We start from the raw sequence: 24,585 nt of genomic DNA, 5'->3' as shown, positions 1-24,585 counted from the left end.
ATTGGAAGCCCTGTAAGGGTTTTAGAGATAAGAAGCTAGAGGCTCATGGAACCCAAGTCTTTGGTGAGAGTTGCTCTGCTACTAAGTGCTCTCAACCCCAGGCCTGCCTGTCTCCAAAGCTATGTCATTTCCTCCATCTAAAGCTGGGAAGAGGGGGATTCACCCTTCTCAAGCTTTGAACCACATCTTCCTCGGCAGTGGCTAATAGGTGGTGGAGAGGGCTTTGCTTTTTTTCTAGCCTTAGTTGCACTCTGAAGTTTGGAACTTTAGCAGGTCTCCTAGTTTGGTTTCAGTTTCAACATCTGCAAACTGAATACCCCAGAATAGCTTGCCTCATAGAAGTCATATGAGGACCCAATGAGACAAAATTTATGTGGAAGTAACTGGCCCTTAGTGAGGGATTGTTGGGTGAGGAAGCATGGGGAGAGAGGGGAGTCTAAGAAGACTCACTTGTTGAGAGGTTTAGGTGGGTGTAAAATGCTAGTGGAATCTCAATGACACATTTTCTCCAGTGGAGTCAGGCAAACACCCTGAGAGGTTGTCATCTCAGTCTAGGGAATACTGTAAGGTAGTATTTTTTCCAGTTAGAATAATGGAGTCACACTCTTGCCTAAAGACCCACCTGACTTTCGACTGAAGGAGAGAGAACAGCCCAGCTCAGAGAATAAAGTATCAACATTTTAACTAAAGACAAAATCAGTATTACTAATCTTTCCTCTTCCTTTGGTCTACAATCTGCCTTGGCAAGACATGCATTTATTTAAAATTTTGATATTTTGTCCATCACAGTGATGGGACTGAGAGCAAGCCACCTTAAGATGTGCAACTGTGTCCAGCAGAGTATTTTAAGCTGAAAATGAATCATCAGTTAAGGAGGTTAGTCATCAGTTAGGTCTATTAAACTGTAACTTGTCTTCTGATCAAACTTGCTTTAATTGTTTTTACAAAAACTTCCATGTCCTTCAAGCATCATGCAGCCTAAATAAAATGTTTGCCCTAATTGTTTTTTAGGAACTTGGAGTCAGCTGTTCAGTTGGAGATTGAGACAGTTAAGACTGATTAAGATCTCTGGTTCTCCAACTGGGCATGCATGAGTATCCTCTTGATGATATTTTAACATTCAGTTCAGTTCAGTTAAGTTGCTCAGTCATGTCCGACTCTTTGTGACCCCATGAATCGCAGGACGCCAGGCCTCCCTGTCCATCACCAACTCCTGGAGTTCACTCAGACTCACATCCATCAAGTCAGTGATGCCATCCAGCCATCTCATCCTCTGTCATCCCCTTCTCCTACCCCCAATCCTTCCCAGCATCAGAATCTTTTCCAATGAGTCAACTCTTCACATGAGGTGGCCAAAGTACTGGAGTTTCAGCTTTAGCATCATTCCTTCCAAAGAAATCCCAGGGCTGATCTTCAGAATGGACTGGTTGGATCTCCTTGCAGTCCAAGGGACTCTCAAGAGTCTTCTCCAACACCACAGTTCAAAAGCATCAATTCTTCGGTACTCAGCCTTCTTCACAGTCCAACTCTCACATCCATACATGACCACTGGAAAAACCATAGCCTTGACTAGATGAACCTTTGTTGTCAAAGTAATGTCTCTGCTTTTGAATATACTCTCTAGGTTGGTCATAACTTTCCTTCCAAGGAGTAAGCGTTTTTTAAGTTCATGGCTGCAGTCACCATCTGTAGTGATTTTGGAGCCCAGAAAAATAAAGTCTGACACTGTTTCAACTGTTTCCCCATCTATTTCCCATGAAGTGATGGGACCAGATGCCACGATCTTCGTTTTCTGAATGTTGAGCTTTAAGCCAACTTTTTCACTCTCCACTTTCACTTTCATCAAGAGGCTTTTGAGTTCCTCTTCACTTTCTGCCATAAGGGTGGTGTCATCTGCATATCTGAGGTTATTGATGTTTCTCCCGGCAATCTTGATAGCATATTCAAAATAGAGACATTACTTTGCCAACAAAGGTCCGTCTAATCAAGGCTGTGGTTTTTCCTGTGGTCATGTATGGATGGGAGAGTTGGACTGTGAAGAAGGCTGAGTACCGAAGAATTGATGCTTTTGAACTGTGGTGTTGGAGAAGACTCTTGAGAGTCCCTTGGACTGCAAGGAGATCCAACCAGTCCATTCTGAAGGAGATCAGCCCTGGGATTTCTTTGGAAGGAATGATGCTCAAGCTGAAACTCCAGTACTTTGGCCACCTCATGTGAAGAGTTGACTCATTGGAAAAGACTCTGATGCTGGGAGGGATTGGGGGTAGGAGGAGAAGGGGACGACAGAGGATGAGATGGCTGGATGGCATCACTGACTTGATGGATGTGAGTCTGAGTGAACTCCGGGAGTTGGTGATGGACAAGGAGGCCTGGCATGCTGTGATTCATGGGGTCGCAAAGAGTCGGACATGACTGAGTGACTGATCTGATCTGATCTGATCTAGGTTGGACATAACTTTCCTTTCAAGGAGTAAGCGTCTTTTAATTTCATGGCTGAAGTCACCATCTGCAGTGATTATGGAGCCCAAAAATATAAAATCTGACACTGTTTCATCTGTTTCCCCATCTATTTCCCATGAAGTGATGGGACCGGATGCCATGATCTTTGTTTTCTGAATGTTGAGCTTTAAGCCAACTTTTTCACTCTCCACTTTCACTTTCATCAAGAGGCTTTTGAGTTCCTCTTCACTTCTGCCATAAGGGTGGTGTCATCTGCATATCTGAGGTTATTAGAGGGTCCCAAAGTCCACCCTTGGAACATGGTCATATAGCCATTTTCAGAACATGCATCCAATGAAAAAGCCTGTCGCTTAGTTGTAGTGCACAGTGATTATTATCTCACTTTTTTTCTTATTTCTAATTACCTTTCCCCCATTCCTCATGCCTCAGACCGCCTGCTTTCTTACCTGAGCCCTTCACCTTTAGGAAAGTAGATTTGAGATTTGTTCTCCTGTCTCCTCACTTGGCTGTCTTATGAATAAACCTTTCCTCTACTGCAAAATTTGGTGACTCAGGAACAACACTGATGCATAAAAGAATTTAAGATAGAAGGCCTATCCAGGAAGGTTCCACACCCCTAATCTTTCTGAGAATTAGAAAAAAACCTCTTCCTCAAGACTTGCTGGTTTTATCTTTAAAAAGTAATTATATAGTGGCACGGGGCCTGCCACGTGGGCTGTGCCTTGTGGGTGGCCTGTGCCTTGTGGGCGGCCTGCACCTTACAGGCGACCTGCAGAGGGACCCGGCCCTGGGGCGGAGGGTGGCGGTGCAGCTGGTCTCTGGTCCAGCTGGGTGGGTGGACAGGAGGGGGGCTCCGGAAGAAGGCCCTGCTGCATGCTTTCTGCGCTGGGCTTTGCACCCATGGTGGCCTGAGACTTATCCCATGTGGCCCTTCCAGGGCTGAAAGGGGTGGAGTTGGTAACATGGGAAAGGAAGTTTTAATAGAAGACTATGGGTTAAGATGTGTTTTGGTTTTTTAAAGCTGCCTTAATTTAAATTCAGACGAGGGTGGTGGAATTTGGTGCCACAATTTACCTCAAAGGCTTCTCCAAGGTGGTTTTCCTCACTTGAAGGGCCTTGAATTGTTGGCAGTTACAGTGGTCCAAAATCACTGCAGATGGTGACTGCAGCCATGAAATTAAAAGACGCTTACTCCTTGGAAGAAAAGTTATGACCAACCTAGATAGCATATTCAAAAGCAGAGACATTACTTTGCCAACAAAGGTCCGTCTAGTCAAGGCTATGGTTTTTCCAGTGGTCATGTATGGATGTGAGAGTTGGACTGTGAAGAAGGCTGAGTACCGAAGAATTGATGCTTTTGAACTGTGGTGTTGGAGAAGACTCTTGAGAGTCCTTTGGACTGCAAGGAGATCCAACCAGTCCATTCTGAAGGAGATCAGCCCTGGGATTTCTTTGGAAGGAATGATGCTAAAGCTGAAACTCCAGTACTTTGGCCACCTCATGTGAAGAGTTGACTCATTGGAAAAGACTCTGATGCTGGGAGGGATTGGGGGTAGGAGGAGAAGGGGACGACAGAGGATGAGATGGCTGGATGGCATCACTGACTTGATGGATGTGAGTCTGAGTGAACTCCGGGAGTTGGTGCTGGACAGGGAGGCCTGGCGTGCTGCGATTTATGGGATCACAAAGAGTCGGACACGACTGAGTGACTTAACTGAACTGAACAGTGGTCCACTTGTAGTCCTCATTGAGAAACAGTTTGGTGAAGCAAGGTTCAATTCTGGCTGGAGGTGTAATTTTTAAAATGCGTGTGCTTAAAGAACGTAGCAAGAAGAGATTAGCCTTTTTATCCAAAGCAAAGGCTGGTAAAAATCAAGGTGACTCCAAGAAAATGGCTCCTCCCCCAAAGGAGGTATAAGAAGATAGTGAAGATGAGGAAATGTCAGAAGATGAAGATGATGAGAGGAGTAGAGAAGAGGTTGTTATCCCTCAAAAAAAGGCAAGAAGGCTACCACAACTCCTGCAAAGAAGATGATGGTTTCCCCCCCAAAAAAGGTTGCAGTTGCCACACCAGCAAAGAAAGCAGCTGTCACCTCTGGCAAAAAAGGCAGCAGCTACACCAGCCAAGAAGACAGTTACACCTTCCAAAGCAGTGGTAACACCTGGCAAAAAGGGGGCCACCCCAGACAAAGCATTGGTAGCACCTCTGGTAAGAAGGGAGCAGCTTCCCCAGGCAAGGGAACAAAGAACGGCAAGAATGCCAAGAAAGAAGACAGTGATGTAGAACATGAAGATGACAGTGAAGAGGAAGAGGAAGATGATGAAGAGGAGGATAAGCCAGCCATGAGGAAGGCAGCTGCTGTTTTTGGTGCTGCTCCTGCCACAGATGATGAGGATGACGAGGATGACGATGAGGAGGAGGAGGAGGAGGAGGAGGAAGACGAAGATGACTCGAAGAGGAACCTATGGAGATTGTACCAGCCAAAGGAAAGAAAGCTCCCATAAAAGCTGTTCCTGTGAAGGCCAAGAGCACTGCTGAAGATGAAGAAGAAGATGACGATGATGCTGATGAGGAGGAGGAGGAGGACGATGATGAAGAGGAGGAGGATGATGAGGATGATGAGGAAGAAAAGGAGGAGAAGGAGGAAGAAGAGGAGGAAGAGGATGACGATAATGAAGAGGATGATGAGGAGGAGGAAGAGGAGGAGGAGGAGGAAGAGGAAGAAGAGCCTGTCAAAGAAGCACCTGGAAAACGAAAGAAGGAAATGGCCAAACAAAAAGCAGCTCCTGAAGCCAAGAAACACAGAACCAACTACGTCTTCCAATCTCTTTGTTGGAAACCTGAACTTCAATAAATCTGCTCCTGCATTGAAAACAGGTATCAGTGACCTTTTTGCTAAAAATGATCTTGCTGTTGTCGATGTCAGAATTGGTGTGTCTAGAAAGTTTGGCTATGTGGATTTTGAATCTGCCAAAGACCTGGAAAAAGCCTTGGAACTCAGTAGTTTAAAAGTCTTTGGCAATGAAATTAAACTAGAAAAACCGAAGGGAAACAGTAAGAAAGATAGAGATGCAAGAACACTTTTGGCTAAAAATCTGCCTTACAAAGTTACTCAGGATGAATTAAAAGAAGTGTTTGAAGATGCTGTGGAGATCAGATTAGTCAGCAAGGATGGAAAGAGTAAAGGGATTGCTTATATTGAATTTAAGACAGAAGCTGATACAGAAAAAACCTTGAAAGAAAAGCAAGAAACAGAGATAGATGGGCGATCCAGGTGGATTCATGTTGATGTATGGCAAAACCAATACAATATTGTAAAGTAATTAGTCTCCAATTAAAATAAATACATTTATATTAAAAAAATAAAATAGAACATAGTTAAAAAAAAAACAGAAAGGTCAAAGTCAAGACCATATAGATGGAAAGAATAGCACTTGCAGTGGTGAATCAAAAACCCTGGTTTTAAGCAATCTCTCCTATAGTGCAACGGAAGACATTCTTTAGGAAGTATTTGAGAAGGCAACTCATATCAAGGTACCCCAGAACCAAAATGGCATATCTAAAGGGTATGCATTTATAGAATTTGCTTCATTTGAAGATGCTAAAGAAGCTTTAAATTCATGTAATAAAAGGGAAATTGAGGGCAGAGCCATCAGACTGGAGTTGCAAGGACCCACAGGATCACCTAATGCAAGAAGCCAGCCATCCAAAACTCTGTTTGTCAAAGGTCTCTCAGGATAAAAACAGAAGAGACGTTAAAGGAGTTGTTTGATGGCTCTATTCAAGCAAGGATAGTCACTGACCAGGAGACTGGATCCTCCAAAGGGTTTGGTTTTGTAGACTTCAATAGCAAGGAAGATGCCAAAGCTGCCAAGGAGGCCAGGGAAGATGGTGAAATTGAAGGGAACAAAGTCACTTTGGACTGGGCCAAACCTAAGGGTGAAGGTGGCTTTGGTGGCCTGAGGAGGCAGAGGTGGCTTTGGAGGCCGAGGTGGTGGCAGAGGTGGCCAAGGTGGATTTGGTGGCAGAGGCCGGGGAGGCTTTGGAGGGCCAGGAGGCTTCTGAGAAGGCAGAGGAGGAGGAGGAGGAAACCATAGCCACAAGGAAAGAAGACGAAGTTTGAATAGTTTCTTCTATCCCTGTCTCCTCTCTCTCTTCCATTAGAAAGAAAGGACTCTGGGGTTTTTACTGTGCTACCTGATCAATGACAGAGCCTTCTGAGGACATTCCAAGACAGTATACAGCCCTGTGGTCTGCTTGGAAATCCATATAGATAACATTTCAAGGGAGATAACCCTGTTGGTGTTGACTGGATATTCATATAAACTTTTTAAAGAGATGAGTGATAGAGCTAACCTTTATCTGTAAGTTTTGAATTTATATTGTTTCTTCCCATGTACAAAACCATTTTTTTTCTATGGAGTTTTTTTTTTTTTTTTTGCATTGGGGGTGTAAAGGAAAGCAGAATGTTTTATCATGATTTTTGCTTCAGCAATTTTGGGACAAATTAAAAGTCCTAGAACTCTGAAAAAAAAAGTAGTAATAAATACAATCACTTACAATATTTACCATGTGAATATCACTCCACTGGGTGTGGTGTCTCAGAAAGGACACATCTATGAAGGGGAACTGGAGAAGGTGATGGCACCCCACTCCAGTACTCTTGCCTGGAAAATCCCATGGATGGAGGAGCCTGGTAGGCTGCAGTCCCTGGGGTTGCTAAGAGTCGGACACGACTGAGCGACTTCACTTTCACTTTTTACTTTCATGCATTGAAGAAGGAAATGGCAGCCCGCTCAAGTGTTCTTGCCTGGAGAATCCCAGGGACGGGGGAGCCTAGTAGGCTGCCGTCTATGGGGTCGCACAGAGTCAGACACGACTGAAGTGACTTAGCAGCCGCAGCAGCATGAAGGGGAACAGAATTTGTCACCTCAAAAATATGTCTATTTGGCATAAGGATTATTTTGTGCTGATTGTTTTTACAGAAATAGCAAAAGCTCCGAAAATGAATAGACCTTCCTCTTTGTAAGTGACATTTATTTTTACACTTCCCCAATGCAGAAGTTGTTTTCCCGTAAATAAAGGAGACCCTTCACACCCCCAGACCTGGGATCTCAGATTTGTTCCCAACATTTCCATTCAAGTTGTGTATCCAGAAAGATATCCAAAAGCAATGTTCTCTCTCGGCATGTTCCTTGTTTGAGTTTCCAGTCAGCCAAACTGTCTTCCACCCGGCTTCTCTTTCCTTGTGCACTTTGACTCCCAAGTCTTGTGTATCCACACTTGACCCCCTGGGTTTCAGAAATCTGTGATCAGGCCTGCTGCCACTGCCCAGGGAAGTAGTTCCTGAAGGGTCAGTTTCAGGGTCACAGAGAGTACATCTGACCAAAATAAGTGTGAGCTCAGCACAGCACTCGTGAGCTCAGCATGTCACTGATGAGTCAGTAAATCAATCCCCTCTGACTGTTGTCTTCTGCTTCTGCTGCTAAGGTCGGCTGGCCACCCTGAAGTTCTTGCCCTCTTGGCAACCAAGCACTTGGTGTATTCCTCATCTCCAAGCCCTGGAAAGGGAGCTGTTTGAATCCGTGTTAACATTTCAACAGAGATGCTTCTAAGACCCTTGCTTTGAATTGGCCAATAAATTCCTAGTCAAATATCCAGGGAGGGATTTGGGGTTTGAGGAGATTTGTCAGCAGTGGATAGGATGTGGGACTCTTTTTTTTTTTTTTTTTGCCTCACCCCATGGCTTGTGGGATCTTAGTACCCTAACCAAGGATTGAACCTGGGCCCCCAGCAGTGAAAGCACAGAGTCCTAACCACTGGACCACATGGGAATTCCCAGATTAGGAACTCTTAACTCTGAAGTAGCATAAGGGATAGTTTACTATGGAAGAAAGTTAGTGTTCTTCATTCTTCCTTGATGTGAATTCTTGTGATCATTTTCTTTGGAGCACATGTCTGTTTACATGACATTGTTATAGAAAGATGCCGTTGGTGTATCTGACAACATGGGCAGGGAGTGGGGTTCTGTTACCTGTCGGGCAGACATAAAGATGAAGAATGCTGTAAGGGAGCAGGGCTCTGGATCCTCCCAGGAGACCCCACCATCCCAGACACTTCACTGCCAAGGGTACTCAACCCAACCCCTGCCACTGTGCTTGCTCCTCTGTTTAATCATTTTGACCTTAGAAAAACTATCCCTCAAGCTTAACCCACATTTATCTTGAATGCTTAATGGACTGAACTTTCCTTCTAACAATCTATCCAAACCAACCTTTCCTATTACTAAGCACAGTGCTTGCCCCATCCTCAATTTTCTGATCTGGTTTGAAGATGAGAAAGGAAGGTATCCCTGCTTCCACCAAGTGTGATCTCTGAAGGAATAAGATTTACAAACTTACTGTGTTGGTAGTAATTTGACTGTGGGGGGAGGTGCAAACTAGATGTAACACAGCTAGACCTTGGAAAAGAAGAGGAATGTTCTCCTGCCTCCGGTTTACAAGTGACCCGAAATAAGCTGGAATTGTCTCCCCAGCCATCCATCCCTTTCTCCCAGGCACAGCTGAAGCCGTGGACCTTTCCCCATGCCCTCAGTAAGGCTCTTGCTGATTTTCCCTATCAGTCCTACCTGGAACCTCTCTCCTACTCTATTTGTTCCACTTTATCCCCACTTCAACTCCTAAAACACAATTCTCCCCTTTTCCCCACATACTTGTAAACTTAAGCAACAGGAATGGGATATACTGGGTGCCTTTTAGTACCAGGGAAAATGAAATCCCTGGGGCCCAAGAAATTCTAGGTAATCTTGAATAAGAAAAGAGGATGGGACACCTAAGATGAAACTCAGCCCTAAGGGTTCTTACCTTTGGGGCTATGTGCACAGTGGAATAGATGGTATTGGCTGGGTTTTCCTCTGGAATAGTGCCCTGTTAGAAAACAAAGACAAAGAAGGCAATGGCACCCCATTCCAGTACTCTTGCCTGGAAAATCCCATGGACGGAGGAGCCTGGTAGGCTGCAGTCTATGGGGTCGCTAAGGGTCAGACACGACTGAGCGACTTCACTTTCACTTTTCACTTTCATGCATTGGAGAAGGAAATGGCAACCCACTCCAGTATTCTTGCCTGGAGAATCCCAGGGACGGGGGAGCCTGGTGGGCTTCTGTCTATGGGGTCGCACAGAGTCGGACACAACTGAAGCGACTTAGCAGCAGCAGCAGCAGAAAACAAGCAAAAGAAATCATCACCTACACCCTGGGTCCTTGGAAGAAAAGTTATGATCAACCTAGACAGCATATTAAAAAGTAGAAACATTACTTTGCCAACAAAAATCTGTCTAGTCAAAGCTATGGTTTTTCCAGTGGTTATGTATGAATGGGAGAGTTGGACTATAAAGAAAGCTGAATGCCAAAGAATTGAAGCCTTTGAACTGTGGTGTTGGAGAAGACTCATGAGAGTCCCTTGGACTTTGCAAGGAGATCAAACCAGTCCCTCTTAAAGGAAATCAGTCCTGAATATTCATTGGAAGGACTGATGCTGAAGCTGAAACTCCAATATTTTGGCCACCTGATGTGAAGAGCTGACTCATTTGAAAAAACCCGGATGCTGGGAAAGATTGAAGGCAGGAGGAGAAGGGGATGACAGAGGATGAGATGGTTGGATGGCATCACTGACACAATGGACATGGGTTTGAGTAAACTCTGGGAGTTGGTGATGGACAGGGAGGGCTGGAGTGCTGTAGTCCATGGGGTCACAGAGTTGGACACGACTGAGCAGCTGAACTGAACTGAACTGAACACCCTGGGTCACATAGACAAGGCTAAAGAGGCATCCAGAATCTGGAGAAGGGAAAGCAGAGGTGGGAAGAGATGGTGAGAGGGAAGAGAGGGTTCTGGAGCAGGAACAGGGAGTAAGAAGTATTCTTGCCCGTGACTGCCATTGTAATTATTAATGACTTTTTTCAAGAAGCAACTGCATTATTTTTAAACTGTGTTCTGTTTAAATCACCTAATAAATACGTAAGATAAATAAGTCCCGTGAGCTATGAATCTCCCAAGTGATTAAAGGATAATTTGAAATAATACTGCTAATGTTGCAAACAAACTCAAATCAGAAAGGGATAAAACAATGATGACAACAGTAACAAAAGCTCCTCCCAGGCCAGAGACAGATATCCTGGGTCAGTAAAGTTTATTCTTGAACATCGAGGACAGTACTGTGGTCTCCAGGGAATGTGTCTTGAGCAGGAGAAGAGGGGGATGTTAGGAAAGTGATTAGTTTTGACAAAAGTCAGGCTGAGTGGAGCACAGAGAGGTCTCTCCTGTAAGGAAGGAAGGAGCTCTCAGAACATCAACAACTTGGAAGAGGAAATGTAATGACTCCTCTTGGAAAAGTTGTGGATAAGTGTAAGAAGATGCATCCTGATCCAGAGGCATTGATGGCTGAAGTAACACTAAGATTTTTGAGGCTCTAAAGTGCTTTAACTTTTTCATTAAGTGGGCCAATGTGGAAAGAGCACTATGACCCCTAAGGAGCAAGCCCAGCCTTGGCTACAATGATTGCTCCCAGGGGACCTTTTGAAGCTGTCTATCTAGTTCTTGTCTCAAAACTGCCTCTCTCTCTCATTTTTCTATAATCAGTTAATCAATTTGGCTCTTCTGGATCTTAGTTGTGGCACACAGGATCTTCATTGCTGGGTGCAGGCTCTCTTAGTTGCAGCGTGTGGGATCCAGCTCCCTGACCAGGGATTGAACCCGGGCTTCCTGCTTTGGGAGTGTGGAGTCTTAACCACTGGACCACCAGTGAAGTCCCCAATTTGTCTCTTGTTATTTGGATTTCTTTCAACTTTATCTTGGGATTTTCTTTTCAAAGAGTTTTCTTTGAATTAACCTTGTGGTCACTGAAGCTTGATGACCCACACATGGGAAGTCTTGGGTGTGGAACATCTGAGCCTCCTCCTGCTGGTTCCTTGAATTGCCTCAGAGGAAAAAGCATCTCTGAAGCCCACCTTCTGACACCATAACTCAAATATGTTAAAGGAACACGTGTACACCCCTGGTGGATGCATGTTGATGTATGGCAAACCCAATATAATATTGTAAAGTAAAAATAAATAAATAAATAAATCACATTTCTATCTCCACTGTCCTATACAAAAGGGATCAGGCCTGCTGAGTGGCCATTGTGCCGGGGGGAAGGAGTGATTCCATGGATCACAGTGTTAGCATTCCCGGCTGGGTCAGAACCAAAGGCCATCAATTCCTGCACAGGAAAGAATCCATAAAGATGGAAGAGATATTGAAGAATCCTTGCATCCCTGGGATAAAGCCCACTTGGTCATGGTGTATGATCTTTTTAATGTGTTGTTGGATTCTGATTGCTAGAATTTTGTTTAGGATTTTTGCATCTATGTTCATCAGTGATATTGGCCTGTAGTTTTCTTTTTTTGTGGGATCTTTGTCAGGTTTTGGTATTAGGGTGATGGTGGCCTCATAGAATGAGTTTGGAAGTTTGCCTTCCTCTGCAATTTTCTGGAAGAGTTTGAGCAGGATAGGTGTTAGCTCTTCTCTAAATTTTTGGTAGAATTCAGCTGTGAAGCCGTCTGGACCTGGGCTTTTGTTTGCTGGAAGATTTTTGATTACAGTTTCAATTTCCGTGCTTGTGATGGGTCTGTTAAGGTTTTCTATTTCTTCCTGGTCGAGTTTTGGAAAGTTGTACTTTTCTAAGAATTTGTCCATTTCTTCCTCGTTGTCCATTTTATTGGCATATAACTAATTAAACTTAAAAGCTTCTGCACAACAAAGGAAACTATTAGCAAGGTGAAAAGACAGCCTTCAGAATGGGAGAAAATAATAGCAAATGAAGCAACCGACAAACAACTAATCTCAAAAACATACAAGCAACTCCTACAGCTCAACTCTAGAAAAATAAATGACCCAATCAAAAAATGGGCCAAAGATCTAAATAGACATTTCTCCAAAGAAGACATACAGATGGCTAACAAACACATGAAAAGATGCTCAACATCACTCATTATCAGAGAAATGCAAATCAAAACCACTATGAGATACCATTTCATACCAGTCAGAGTGGCTGCGATCCAAAAGTCTACAAATAATAAATGTTGGAGAGGGTGTGGAGAAAAGGGAACCCTCTTACACTGTTGGTGGGAATGCAAACTAGTACAGCCACTATGGAGAACAGTGTGGAGATTCCTTAAAAAACTGGAAATAGAACCGCCTTATGATCCAGCAATACCACTGCTGGGCATACACACTGAGGAAACCAGAAGGGAAAGAGACACGTGTACCCCAATGTTCATCGCAGCACTGTTTATAATAGCCAGGACATGGAAACAACCTAGATGTCCATCAGCAGATGAATGGATAAGGAAGCTGTGGTACATATACACAATGGAGTATTACTCAGCCATTAAAAAGAATACATTTGAATCAGTTCCAATGAGGTGGATGAAACTGGAGCCTATTATACAGAGTGAAGTAAGCCAGAAGGACAAACACCAATACAGTATACTAACGCATATATATGGAATTTAGAAAGATGGTAACGATAACCCTGTATACGAGACAGCAAAAGAGACACTGATGTATAGAACAGGCTTATGGACTCTGTGGGAGAGGAAGAGGGTGGGAAGATTTGGGAGAATGGCATTGAAACATGTGAAATGTCATGTATGAAACGAGATGCCAGTCCAGGTTCAATGCACGATGCTGGATGCTTGGGGCTGGTGCACTGGGACGACCCAGAGGGATGGTATGGGGAGGGAGGAGGGAGGAGGGTTCAGGATGGGGAACACATGTATAATTTTTTTTTAATTAAAATTGAATAAAAAAAAAAGATGGAAGAGATAAAGTGCATTGGGTTCAAGGGTTATACATTCTCATTTCTCATGTTGTCCGAATCCTTGGAAAAAGCTCAACTAAACAAAGGCGGGACTCAGAGGAGAATCAGGCCCCAGAAAAAATGGGAAAGAACTCACATTAAAAGTAGAGATTGTATCATACTCGGGCATCTCTTCAGGAATGGGAGGGAAGGGAAGAGTTTTCTGATGACTGTCCAGTTCCTTCTTCTCTTCAATGATCTCTGAAAACAAGTTGAGAGAGAATCAGAGCTGGTCCTCCTTCCACTGGCCACCCTTATTGGTACACCATCCTATTTGAATAACCCACTTAGGGTGATTTTCAAGCATCCTGATTTTCCTGTAACTGAAGGGTTTTCCAGAACATGAGCCTTTTAATGCTAAACCCAGGAAAACTCCAAGATGAACTGGTAACCCTCATCACTTTGCTTCCCAAACTCTAAATAGGAAGCAGAGGAGATCATAAATGATTCCTCAGTGTTTCCAGGAGGGAAAGAAGATCTCAGTGTCTGCAGTTCATTCCTAACCAATGCTTAGGTCCCTCCCTGATACCCTCAGTGGACGGTATCAGTGGGAACCCAAAAAGACAAATCAGCAGGGTTTAGGGACATGGGATATAGCATGGAGAAAGACAGACAATGCCTTCTCCAAGAGGAATGTATCTAGACTGAGGTGGGGAGTGAAGAGAAATCTCTGGAGTTGATCCAGTGGAGGGACTTGGGATGGGCTGGGGGCTCTGACAGGGATGGGCTGACTGGAGTGTGCTGGTCTGTGGACCTCAGTGTTGGAGGCCATGGCCTTCTGGTCAGGGGAGCAGAGTCAGCTGTGTGGGGCCTGTGTCAGCAGAAGGGCTACACTAGTAAGTCCCTCTGGGGGGAAGGAGAAGGCAGGCACTGGAGAAGGGACTGATAAGGCCTTAGGATAGAAATGAAAGTATTCTCTCCACTGCAGAACCAAGTGCCAATGGATGGTCCTGTCCTTTAGGACAGACTGTGGCTTCTTCATTTCTGCATCCTTAGTGCCAGGCACGAAGCTTGGCACACAGTCCAACATATGCTTGTTAAATGAATGAGGGAAAAGATGCAAGATTGAGGTAAACAGTACATACTCTACCTTTTTTTCTTTCTCTTCGTATGATAAAAATAATTAACACCAGTGCGAGGGAACAGAGCAGGAAGAACGACAACAGGACGTAGAGGACCACGTAGGGAGCCTGGCCCCCAGCAGCACCTTTAGAAAGAGAACGGGTGGAGGCACAGCCAGGGAGAAGAGTCAGCTAGGGAAAATGGCACAGCTTTTAGAGCAATTGCAACCTTCCTCCCAGTCTGATGATTTCCCCAGGGCTTCTAGTTTTCACAAAAGGTTTGTTCACATGGGAACCAGGAGAAGAAGATATAGGTCTTAAGAACAGGGACTCCTGGAGAAAGAGGAGAGACAGTCACCTTCACAGAGATTCTGGGCAAAGATAGGGTTTGAGGAGTTGCTGCTGATGGGGTTACTGGCCATGCAGATGAAGGTCATGTCACTTTTCTCCCACCTCCAGGATATGGGGAGAATGGAGCCCCTGTAGGATTCATTGGTTGTCTGGTCCAGAGACTTCCAGCTGTAAGTTACATCCTCTTCTCCATGTTCCATGGAACATGTGAGATTGGTTACACAGGTGCCATTCTTATTCTCCTGCAGACCTATGACGACTTTGGGCTTTGACAGGTACTCTGTAAGAGAAATAGACAACGGAATAGACATCCAGTCTTTGTTTGAACAGCTTCAATATCAGGGAGTTCACCACTTTATGAAGGCAGTCATCCGCCTTCGGACCTGATTCTGCTCACCATAGACATGCAGCTCATACTCCTGGGTGAGGGGATCCTGGAGGGTTGAGCTGTGTATCTCCACACGGTAGATACCTGAGTCGTTCTTCTTCAGTCTGCTGAGCTTCAGGGAGTAGCCTTCATGTGGGAAATTCACTCTTTCCATGTTACGCTTTTGGGTCACTATGACAAGGGCTTTTTTGCCTGCTGTTTTTGGCTGTATGGTAACGAGAGTGGTTGAATTGAAGACCCAGATAATGCTGTCAACTAGATTTACTGAGAGATTCAGAGGGAAAATCACAGACCCACCAATGGCACCAACCAGCTTCTTTGGGATTCCAGAGGCTGCTGGCCCTGCAGAAACAGAGAACCATAAAATAAACCCAATCCCTGCCTTTGCCACCAATTACTCACTCCCTTTGGGTCTCGGAAAGGTCCCAAGAAACCCTTTCAGTCTAACCTAGCCAGCCCCAGGAAACCTTTTGGGACCTCTTTACACAAAGACATTGAGGTCAGAATTCTCTGCCTGAAAGGGGTGATGGCAGGTAAATCCACCCCATTTCCAGAGACCTCTGGTTGAAAAGACCAAGCTCTGAGGTACACCGTGAAACCCAGCTGCAGTCTTGACAAGTTCCCGTAGAAGGACAAGTAGGGAGGTTACTGTTCAAGCTCCATGTAGGACTTCCAGGCTGCTCCTGGGAGAGCCAATTTTGATGCAGATGAGGAAGGTGACAGTCTACAAGACCTGGGACAGAGGTTCTCAAGCACAAGCCAGAGCACTGAGAAGAAAGCTATAAGTTCTTAAAGACAATGGTAACATAGAATTTTGAGGATGATTTATTTTTCTATTTTTTAAAATTAACTAATTTTTTCATTGAAGGATAATTGCTTTACAGAATTTTGCTGTTTTCTGTCAAACCTCAACATGAATCAGCCATAGGTATACATATATCCCCTCCCTTTTGGAGCTCCCTCCCATCTCCCTCCCTATCCCACCCCTCTAGATTGATACAGAGTCCCTGTTTGAGTTTCCTGAAACATACAGAAAATTCCCATTGGCTATCTATTTTATGTATGGTAATATCACCTCACACCGGTCAGAATGGCCATCATCAAATAGTCTACAAACAATAAATGCTGGACAAGGTGTGGGGAAGAGGGAACGCTCTTGCACTGTTGGGAATGTAAACTGATACAGTCACTATGGAAGACTGTATGGAGATTCTTTTAAAAAACTAGGAATAAAACCACCATATGACCCAGGATTCCCACTCCTAGGCATATACCTTGAGGAAACCAAAATTGAAAGAGACACATGTATCCCACTGTTCATTGAAGCACTATTTGCAATAGCTAGAGCATGGAAGCAACCTAGATGTCCATCAACAGATGAATCGATAAAAAGTTGTGGTCTATATACACAATGGAAAAATTTTCTATTTTATAATAGAATGGAGGGAATTCAAGATCATCCCTAAATGAGGTTCTCATTCACTTGAGTTCCAGTATCCTTTCTTGAGTGAAAAGGAAAAAATGGGTGACTGGGAGCTCTGAAATATGCCCAGGCTACCTTGTGATGCTTACTCTGAACTATCAGGAATTGTAGTAGGGTTTTAATGCCCACTGTTTCCCCAATTTTTATTTCACTGCAATACTAATTCACCTCAAAAAGCATGACTTGCAAACAACCATCACTGATTTTTTTGTCTCCAGGTGAAAAATAGCTAAGAATGGCTGCTGAAAAAGCTTCCAGAAGTGGTCAAGTGAGTATTTCTAGTAAACAAGTATGAGGAATAAGTCACCTTCTATCTATTAAGATCTGAAGGTTGGCCTCTGGATGTAGCAGTGAGGGAACTTAGATAGGGATTAGCTGTTTGAAAGCCCCGACTCTGATCTCATGTAACCCAAACCAATGCTTACAGGAAGAATTTTTTTTTCTTTCACAGTCTCATTTTATAGATCAGGAACCACAGCCACAATGACGTTAAGTGACTTACTGAAATACATGGTAAGAGGCAGACGCTACCTCAGTACTCACAGGGTTAAGACCTTATACAGCATATTTTACAAATGAGAAAACTCAATAGTAGAAGTTATTCAAGGTTCAGAAATAGTGGAAAAACTAAAATCAGAACCAAAGTCTTCTCCTTAAAGATGTTCTCTGTAAAAGTAAAAACCTAAAGTTATTTTTCCTTCCTAGTTGGTCATTCTTCCATAAAATATTAAAATTTATATTTTGTGCTGTGTTGGTATAAAAATGGATGTAACACCTGTTAGATTTGTTACTACATAGTCATTATTATTGCAATATTTTTTTTCCTTCAGATTAAAAAAAAATTAAAATGAAAACTAATGTGGGTCCCAGGCACTGTGCCTACTTGGGCCTGTGCTGATTGACCAATCATTCAGGCTCTTTTTTGTTTCACAGCTAGATCTCTTACCATAGTATTTTCTACCACCCCAGCACTCATGTAACTCATAACTCTTCTAGTAAAACCCAAATTCCTGCAACTGGCTTATTCAGATATCTAAAATCATGAAAGCCTGAAAGTGAAAGTGTTAGTTGCTCAGTCATGTCTGACTGTTTGCTACCCCGTGGACTATAGCCCGCCAGGCTCCTCTGTCCATGGGAGTCTCCAGGCAAGAACACTGGAGTGGGTAGCCATTCCCTTCTCCAGGAGATCTTCCCAACACATGGATCAAGCCCAGGTCCTCCATATTGCAGGCAAATTCTTTACCATCTGAGATGCCAGAAGAAGTTTTTATCTAAAATTATAATTCCTGTTAACACTCAACTACCCTAGAAAGTATTATTCCCAAATAACTATTTTGCTGTTACTAAGGGTTTATTCTGTGTCAAATTTTTTTTTGTAAATATTACACCTGTGACTTAGAGCAATCCTGAAAATTAGTTTTGGTCCTTTTATTAGGGATCAGCAACCTTATAGGCCATAGGCCAAATCTGTTCTGCCCCTGTTTTGAAAATAAAGTTTTATTGGAACACAGCCATGTTCTTTCCATAGCAGCAGTCTATGACTGCTTTTCCACTACAAAGGTTGAATTGGATAGTTGTGGTAAAAATCATACTGCCTGCAAAACTTAAAATATTTACTATTTGGCCCTTCATAGCAAAAGTTTGTAAACTGGATTTGATTTAAACAAAACAAAACCTCAAGTAACTTGTCCAAGAGCACAAAGCTAGCAGGTGATAATTTGAGGGTTTAACCCAATGTCATTCCAGCCCTGGAGCCTGAACTCTTTACACTGCAGCTCAGTTTGAAGGTCCCTTGGCATTTGTTACAGCTCCAGCCCTTTCCATTACTCCCCATCCTCAGTTCCCTCAAGGGTTTAGGTGTCCACTCTGAATCCCAGGGGCCTCACTGGATCCCAAATTCCCATTCAAGTCCTTTCTTGACCATCCTTCAGGTGCAAGCAGTTCTATCAATGCCCCAGAGTAAGGGAATCTGTTGCTACCAAATGTTGACCTAGTCCTCTGATTACAGGTCTTGACCAACTTATTTGCTAAATTTATCTCTGCAAGAACTGGTTTCTCTTCCTGGGTGAATGCTCTTTAAGAGTTGGTTTTTTCTTTCAAACTTTTTCCTCTCTATATCAGTCAGTGGATATATACTTTGGATCGCTCAAGCCTTTGTCAAATCACCCTGTTAAGTAAGCAGGTTTTTTTTTTAACTGCCCTCCTTGCTTCTCTAATACTAAGGGAAAGATGATTTTTCATTGCTTTCTCTTTGGTCATCTCATGAGGTGTCAGAATAGTCCCAGTAAATGTTACAGACAAAAATTAATTTTATTTTGAATTTTTGATTTATCAATTAATGCATTCATTCTTTTACTTCAATCGCAAGATGAAAGGGGTGAATATTTTGAAGTCAAGTAAAGACTGGCTATGACTTGCCCCTAAGTAGGTGAATTTCCTGGATTAGGGTACATTTCAGTATATTTTTTTTCATTTGATGTGTTGGGGTGATAAAACTGTAAGAGTTTGACTTTCGTGTTTTAGCACTCATGCAACACTTAAGCCACAAGTAAATAATTGTTCTTTTTACATCTCTACATATGCAGTTCTATCTCCCCAGGGTACATTTTAAGAAATGTGAATTTTGTGAACATACAAAAACTGTCTTCAAATTCGTTGTTCCTTGTTAGAATGAAACTGGAGGGCATTACAGTGCAAATTGCCAACGGGAACCTAGATGGAGGACATTGTTCTGTCTTTATTGTATCTTCAGGATGAGAAGAAGCATCATAAAGGAGAAAAGTGGTTCCATGCCATTCCTGTATGTGAGCTCAGAGGTTAGGGGGCTGGACTGGCAAATCCTAACCAATTTTGCTTCCTCTTCCCAGTTGACTGTTTCTTGATCCAGAAACAAGACACTTCTCTTCTCAGGTGTTAAGACAGAACTAAAGCTTCCCTCTCTTGGATGGCTTCCCCACCTTCAGTGTGTGGTCCTCTATAGTTTTACTACACCTAGGTAGGTCATGCTCTGCTCATTCAGTCATTCCTTCTTTTAACAAGAGTTTGTTTAGCTCCATATTTTGGCCAGATACTGTTTAGGAATTGGAGGGTATAAATGGGGAGCAAAATAATCATGATCCTTGTACTCATGGAGTTGGAAGAGAGTCATTAAATAAGTAACAACATGTGTTGTGAAAGGAGAAGTGACAGGTACTTAGGGAACACACAGTGGGGGATGGGGGATGTAACATGTATGATCAGAAGAGCCTAGAGAATGGGTGGCTATTCCCATTTATCTATAAGGCCTGGAGGTTTGGATCCCATGAGATTCCCACCTGGATCAGTGCAGTAAATACTGTAACTTGCCTCCTCTGCATCCATTTCACTCCCTCCTCATTTTGTAGCAGCAAAATGGTTTGGATAAGACTGACAGGCACTCAACTCAAGTAGTAGCCTTCCTCTGGCATTAGTTCAGGGGTATTACACGTCCCAGGTTGACTGTATCTAGAGAAGCCCAGGATTTTTGCTCCTAGGCAAGCAAAAGTTGATGCTGTGGGATGATTGAAGCCTTGGATGGCCACTCACTTAACTACCAGACATGCAACCAGAACTCCCTCCTCAGCTGATCCCCTGTTTTTGTCCTAACTCACACTTTTTTTTGGTGCTTTATCCTTTTCTCTGTCTATCGAAATCATGTTTAATACTCATAAAGCCTACTTCAAAGCCCTTCCCTGAGAAAGTCTTCAACTCTTTCTCACACTTAACCCCTTGAAATTCCACCATGATTGTCATTTTATTTTCCACTTTAAATTCCCCAGAAGGAGCTATTCCCCTAGCAGTTGACTAGACATACCATTTTGCTGTGAATTAGCAGATGACTGATCTACAGGCATTAGGTTCCAGATCCTGTGGTGATGGGGTCTGGGATCTCATCCAGGGATGAGTGGAGATGACCTCTCCTCTCAAGCAGCTTGGGGCAGTGTAAAACAGAACTCTGGGCTAACTGGGTGTCAGGAGACTTGGGTTCCATTCTGGTTCCTCTGTAATAATAACTCCAGCAATGAATACTTGGTATAATGAGTATTCCCTTTCTTGATCCTCAAAGCAACTCTGTGTGATAGAGGTTAAGCTGAACTTTATAGATAAAGAAATTGGGGCTCCAAGATGTTGAGTCACTTTCCCAAGACCCCAAACTGGAAAGTGGCAGATGTGACAAGAGGAGATAGTTTGTTCCTCGGCCTTCTCTAAAGACCTCATTCTTTCCACTTCTGCCTCCCACTACTGCTTTGAGTTTCAGTATTCTAAAGTCTCACAGGAGAAAAGGCATAACCTTTATTCACCAGAGTTTGGGTGAGGGTGAAGGGTGAATACAGATGTGAAGGTTGTTTTTGAGAGAAGCACACAGCAGTCTGAACCATGGTGGGGGGCACAGGGGAAGCAGGCAGTAGTGGTATAAGAGACAGGCTTTGAGAACGCTTCCTACTTTTGGGTCTCATTTCTACAAGAATGACTAAAAGTGAGATTTCCCAAAACCTCTTTTGGGCGGCTTCTTTCAAGGTAAGCTTCTTAGAAGGTGGTCTGGACCCTAATGCATACACATCAGTAACTGGTTAATGCACAACAAAAGAGTATGTCCAGCCACCGCACAGGGAGATAGCTCCTACAGTGAGCATTCCCAGCTACTTTTGGAAGTGGAGGGAGCTGGGAGAGAAGACCCTTTGCTTTTTGCCATGGCCAAGTCTCAGATATTTTTTGCACCAGGAGAGTCAACCCTAAGATGCTCTTCATAACAAGAAGGGACCACAGCTCCTCCCCTTTGCTACACGCCTTTCCTTTGGGTTGTGACCTCCCAAACCTTTTTTCTTGTTTTTCTCTTCTTGTCTTTTTCAACATCTCCCCAATACCATCTCACCCACTTTTTCTAATTTCATTTTATTAACTTTCTCCTCAACACTATTGTATAATAGAATCACCACAAAATTGTGCCCATTTTCCAGATGAGAATACTGAGGCTGCAAGAGTTACTCCTTAGTCCCTCTGAATTTGGCTAGGGTGATTCTTGGTTGGTGCATCCACATTCTGACAATGGAGTTACCTATTCTTCTTGGGCATTTCCAGCACCTACCTTGGCTTCGTGTACCTGGAGAGAGAAGGAATCCCTGGGGAAGATTCAGCTCAAGTACATGTTTATCAAGCACTTTTCCTGGGAGTACAGTGTTAGCCAGTTAGTTTGCTGTGATGAAATGAGCACTAGCTTTGGAAACTCAGTCTCTGCTCTACCTCCTCTTGCCTAAGACATTTGACTTCTCAGAGGCTACATTTTGGGGATAATAATACCTATCTTGAAAACTTGTGAAGAAATTGTATGAAAAATGCCTTGTGTAATACGAGCTTAATAAATGGTGATTTATTATTTATTGTTCTGCATTTGATATCTCATTTAAAACACCACAATAATTTGCAAGTTAGGTTTCATTTTCTGCTATGAATTTGTAAGCAAAAAGTTTCAGAGGCCAAGAAACCTATTCACAATAATATAGTTACTATCAAACACAGGACTTCTTGTCCAGGGGCAGCACTCCTTCCATGGTCCTACTTCCTGGAAGGTCTAGAACAATCTTGGATTGTCCTTTCAATCACAGGAGGTATAGCATGCAGGCTGCCACAGTCTCTTGGAGCAGGGGCTGCTCCAACCAACCTGCTGCCCCAGGTCAGGTTTCAGGCGAGCACCTGGGTTTTGAAAAGTCCTGCCATGTTTCCCCCCACATCACCATCCCCAAGTTCCACTTCTGATCACCATTTCCGTTCAGGAGAGGTTTTAAAGTGGGGGTCTATACCAGGACCAGGTGCTTCCTAAAAACAGAAACTTTTAAAGAACTCAAGGAGGGTGAGAGTCTGTTGATGCAAAACACTTCAAGAGCTCTGGTGGTGGGGAGGAAAGGATTGGTTTTCTAAGTAGACACTGATTGCATTGCTTGGGTTAAGAGAGAAAATTCAAAAGTTCTCTGCCATTAAAATGATTGTTAAATGCATAATCATTTAAAATATTTTTCTAAATAACATATATTTATATTGATGTAAATATGAAACATGGGCTTCCCTGGTGGCTCAGTGGTAAAGAAACTGCCTGCCAGTGCAGCAGATGCAGGTTCGATCCCTGGGTCAGGAAGATACCCTAGAGACAGAAATGGCAGCCTACTCCAGTATTCTTGCCTGGGAAATACCATGGATAAAGGAGCATGGCAGGCTACAGCCCATGTGATCACAAAACAGTTGGACATGACTTAGCGACTAAACAACAATGAAAATATAAAACATAGAAATACATGTATAAATGTTATAAATATATTTAAATAAAAATATTTAAAATACATATTTCTAAGTAAAGAAATTTACACTTGTACCATCTCAGCATCTCATTTTGTTTTTAAAATTACTCTCAAAATGAGGAAGAGCTGAGGTCTGGAGAAGATGACATTTTTCATCTAATTCACGGCAGACTCCAGGTTAGAACACAGGTCTTCCTGATACCCAACACCACTTCGTTCAGCCCTTCCTTCCCTGGGACAGTCAGAAGAGCAGTTAACCCCCAAAGTCATTCCTTCTCCTGTCCCTGCAGTCTCTTTCTGCCATATGTGATTCAGATACCACAGGAAACAAAAAAATATTACATGAGAGATAGAGCCTGCTGAGTTGAGCCAGAGATTCAGAGTGGAGCCAGGAGCTTGGAGCTACACCCAGGATGGGGTAGGCAATCAGGAAAATAAGAGGATCTGGTTGCACTCACCTGTGAGCTGGCAGAGGAGAAAGATGAAACATGCTGGGGCGCCAAGCATATTGCTTTCTGGGTGTTAGCCACTGAAATAAACGCACTTCCCTTCTGTAGTGTTTATATTTCTTCCCCCGTTAGAAGGCGGGGTCATGGGATAGTGAGTCACGTTTAGTGACTTTTTCACCTATGTTCACAAAGAATGACTAAATCACTAATGATTAAAGCTATATGGTCAACTGTTTTTGCTATACCATAGGACCTCTCAGAGATTCAGAAGAGAGAACATGGAAGGAAATAGAAGGTTATGGAGAATGAGAGAGTTGCACTGGAGATAAAATAATATCTCTTGAGCTTTTCAGAGTACCAGGAGTACCTGAATTCTTTAATGTATCCCTCATAACAATCTTGTGAGTAAAATACTTCCATAATCCCTAGTTTTACAGATGAGAAAATGAAGGCTTAGAGTATATTACAGCAAAATTAAGTACTTCTTTAATCAAAAGAAATCATTATAATAGTAAAAAGAAAAGCCATGTGGTGGGAGAAGATATTTGTATTCAGTTCAGTTCAGTTCAGTTGCTTAGTCATGTCAAACTCTTTGTGACCCAATGAATTGTAGCACGCCAGGCCTCCCTGTCCATCACCATCTCCCGGAGTTCACTCAAACTCACGTCCATCAAGTCGGTGATGCCATCCAGCCATCTCATCCTCTGTCGTCCCCTTCTCCTCCTGACCCCAATCCCTCCCAGCATCAGGGTCTTTTCCAATGAGTCAACTCTTCACATGAGGTGGCCAAAGTACTGGAGTTTCAGCTTCAGCATCATTCCTTCCAAAGAACACCCAGGGCTGATCTCCTCTAGAATGGACTGGTTGGATCTCCTTGCAGTCCAAGGGACTCTCAAGAGTCTTCTCCAACACCACAGTTTAAAAGCATCAATTCTTCGGCACTCAGCCTTCTTCACAGTCCAACTCTCACATCCATACATGACCACTGGAAAAACCATAGCCTTGACTAGACGGACCTTTGTCGGCAAAGTAATCTCTCTGCTTTTGAATATGCTATCTAGGTTGGTCACAACTATTCTTCCAAGGAGTAAGTGTCTTTTAATTTCATGGCTACAGTCACCATCTGCAGTGATTTTGGAGCCCCCCCAAAAAATAAAGTCTGACACTGTTTCCACTGTTTCCCC

General features: G+C 43.3%; 1 protein-coding gene and 1 pseudogene across 4 annotated transcripts; one reads left to right on the top strand and one right to left on the bottom strand.

The window, feature by feature from the left end:
* Nucleotides 1-4,264: 4,264 nt before the first annotated feature.
* On the top strand, nucleotides 4,265-6,588 carry LOC138987291 (nucleolin-like; annotated as a pseudogene).
* An 898-nt stretch (nucleotides 6,589-7,486) lies between these two features.
* SLAMF7 (SLAM family member 7) lies at nucleotides 7,487-23,513 on the bottom strand. Of its 4 annotated transcripts, none has more exons than XM_005903892.3 (7): nucleotides 23,411-23,513; nucleotides 15,171-15,503; nucleotides 14,781-15,053; nucleotides 14,452-14,568; nucleotides 13,459-13,562; nucleotides 9,325-9,387; nucleotides 7,487-8,495 (listed from the first exon to the last, which is right to left on the bottom strand). In XM_005903892.3, the coding sequence occupies exons 1-7, from the start codon at nucleotides 23,457-23,459 to the stop codon at nucleotides 8,424-8,426; spliced, it is 1,011 nt and encodes a 336-aa protein (XP_005903954.2). In that variant the 5' UTR covers nucleotides 23,460-23,513; the 3' UTR covers nucleotides 7,487-8,423. The 4 variants fall into 4 exon arrangements, with proteins under 4 accessions (XP_005903954.2, XP_070219087.1, XP_070219108.1 ...); XM_070362986.1 differs by having other exon boundaries at nucleotides 7,487-8,022; XM_070363007.1 differs by lacking the exon at nucleotides 14,452-14,568.
* Between the last annotated feature and the right edge of the window lie 1,072 nt (nucleotides 23,514-24,585).

Source organism: Bos mutus, chromosome 3, assembly GCF_027580195.1.
Source record: "Bos mutus isolate GX-2022 chromosome 3, NWIPB_WYAK_1.1, whole genome shotgun sequence".
Lineage (NCBI taxonomy): Eukaryota > Metazoa > Chordata > Mammalia > Artiodactyla > Bovidae > Bos > Bos mutus.
The sequence above is the reverse complement of the archived record's forward strand: the minus strand, read 5'-3'. Positions and strand labels throughout refer to the sequence as shown.

Excerpts from the sequence above, each read along its gene's own strand:
- SLAMF7 (XM_070362986.1), bottom strand. The coding sequence starts at position 23,459 with ATGCTTGGCGCCCCAGCATGTTTCATCTTTCTCCTCTGCCAGCTCACA. Across the intron at positions 15,054-15,170 it reads GTATGAGCTGCATGTCTATG|AGTACCTGTCAAAGCCCAAA; the intron begins GTGAGCAGAATC and ends TTTCTCTTACAG. Across the intron at positions 14,569-14,780 it reads TGCCCAGAATCTCTGTGAAG|GTGCTGCTGGGGGCCAGGCT; the intron begins GTGACTGTCTCT and ends CTCTTTCTAAAG.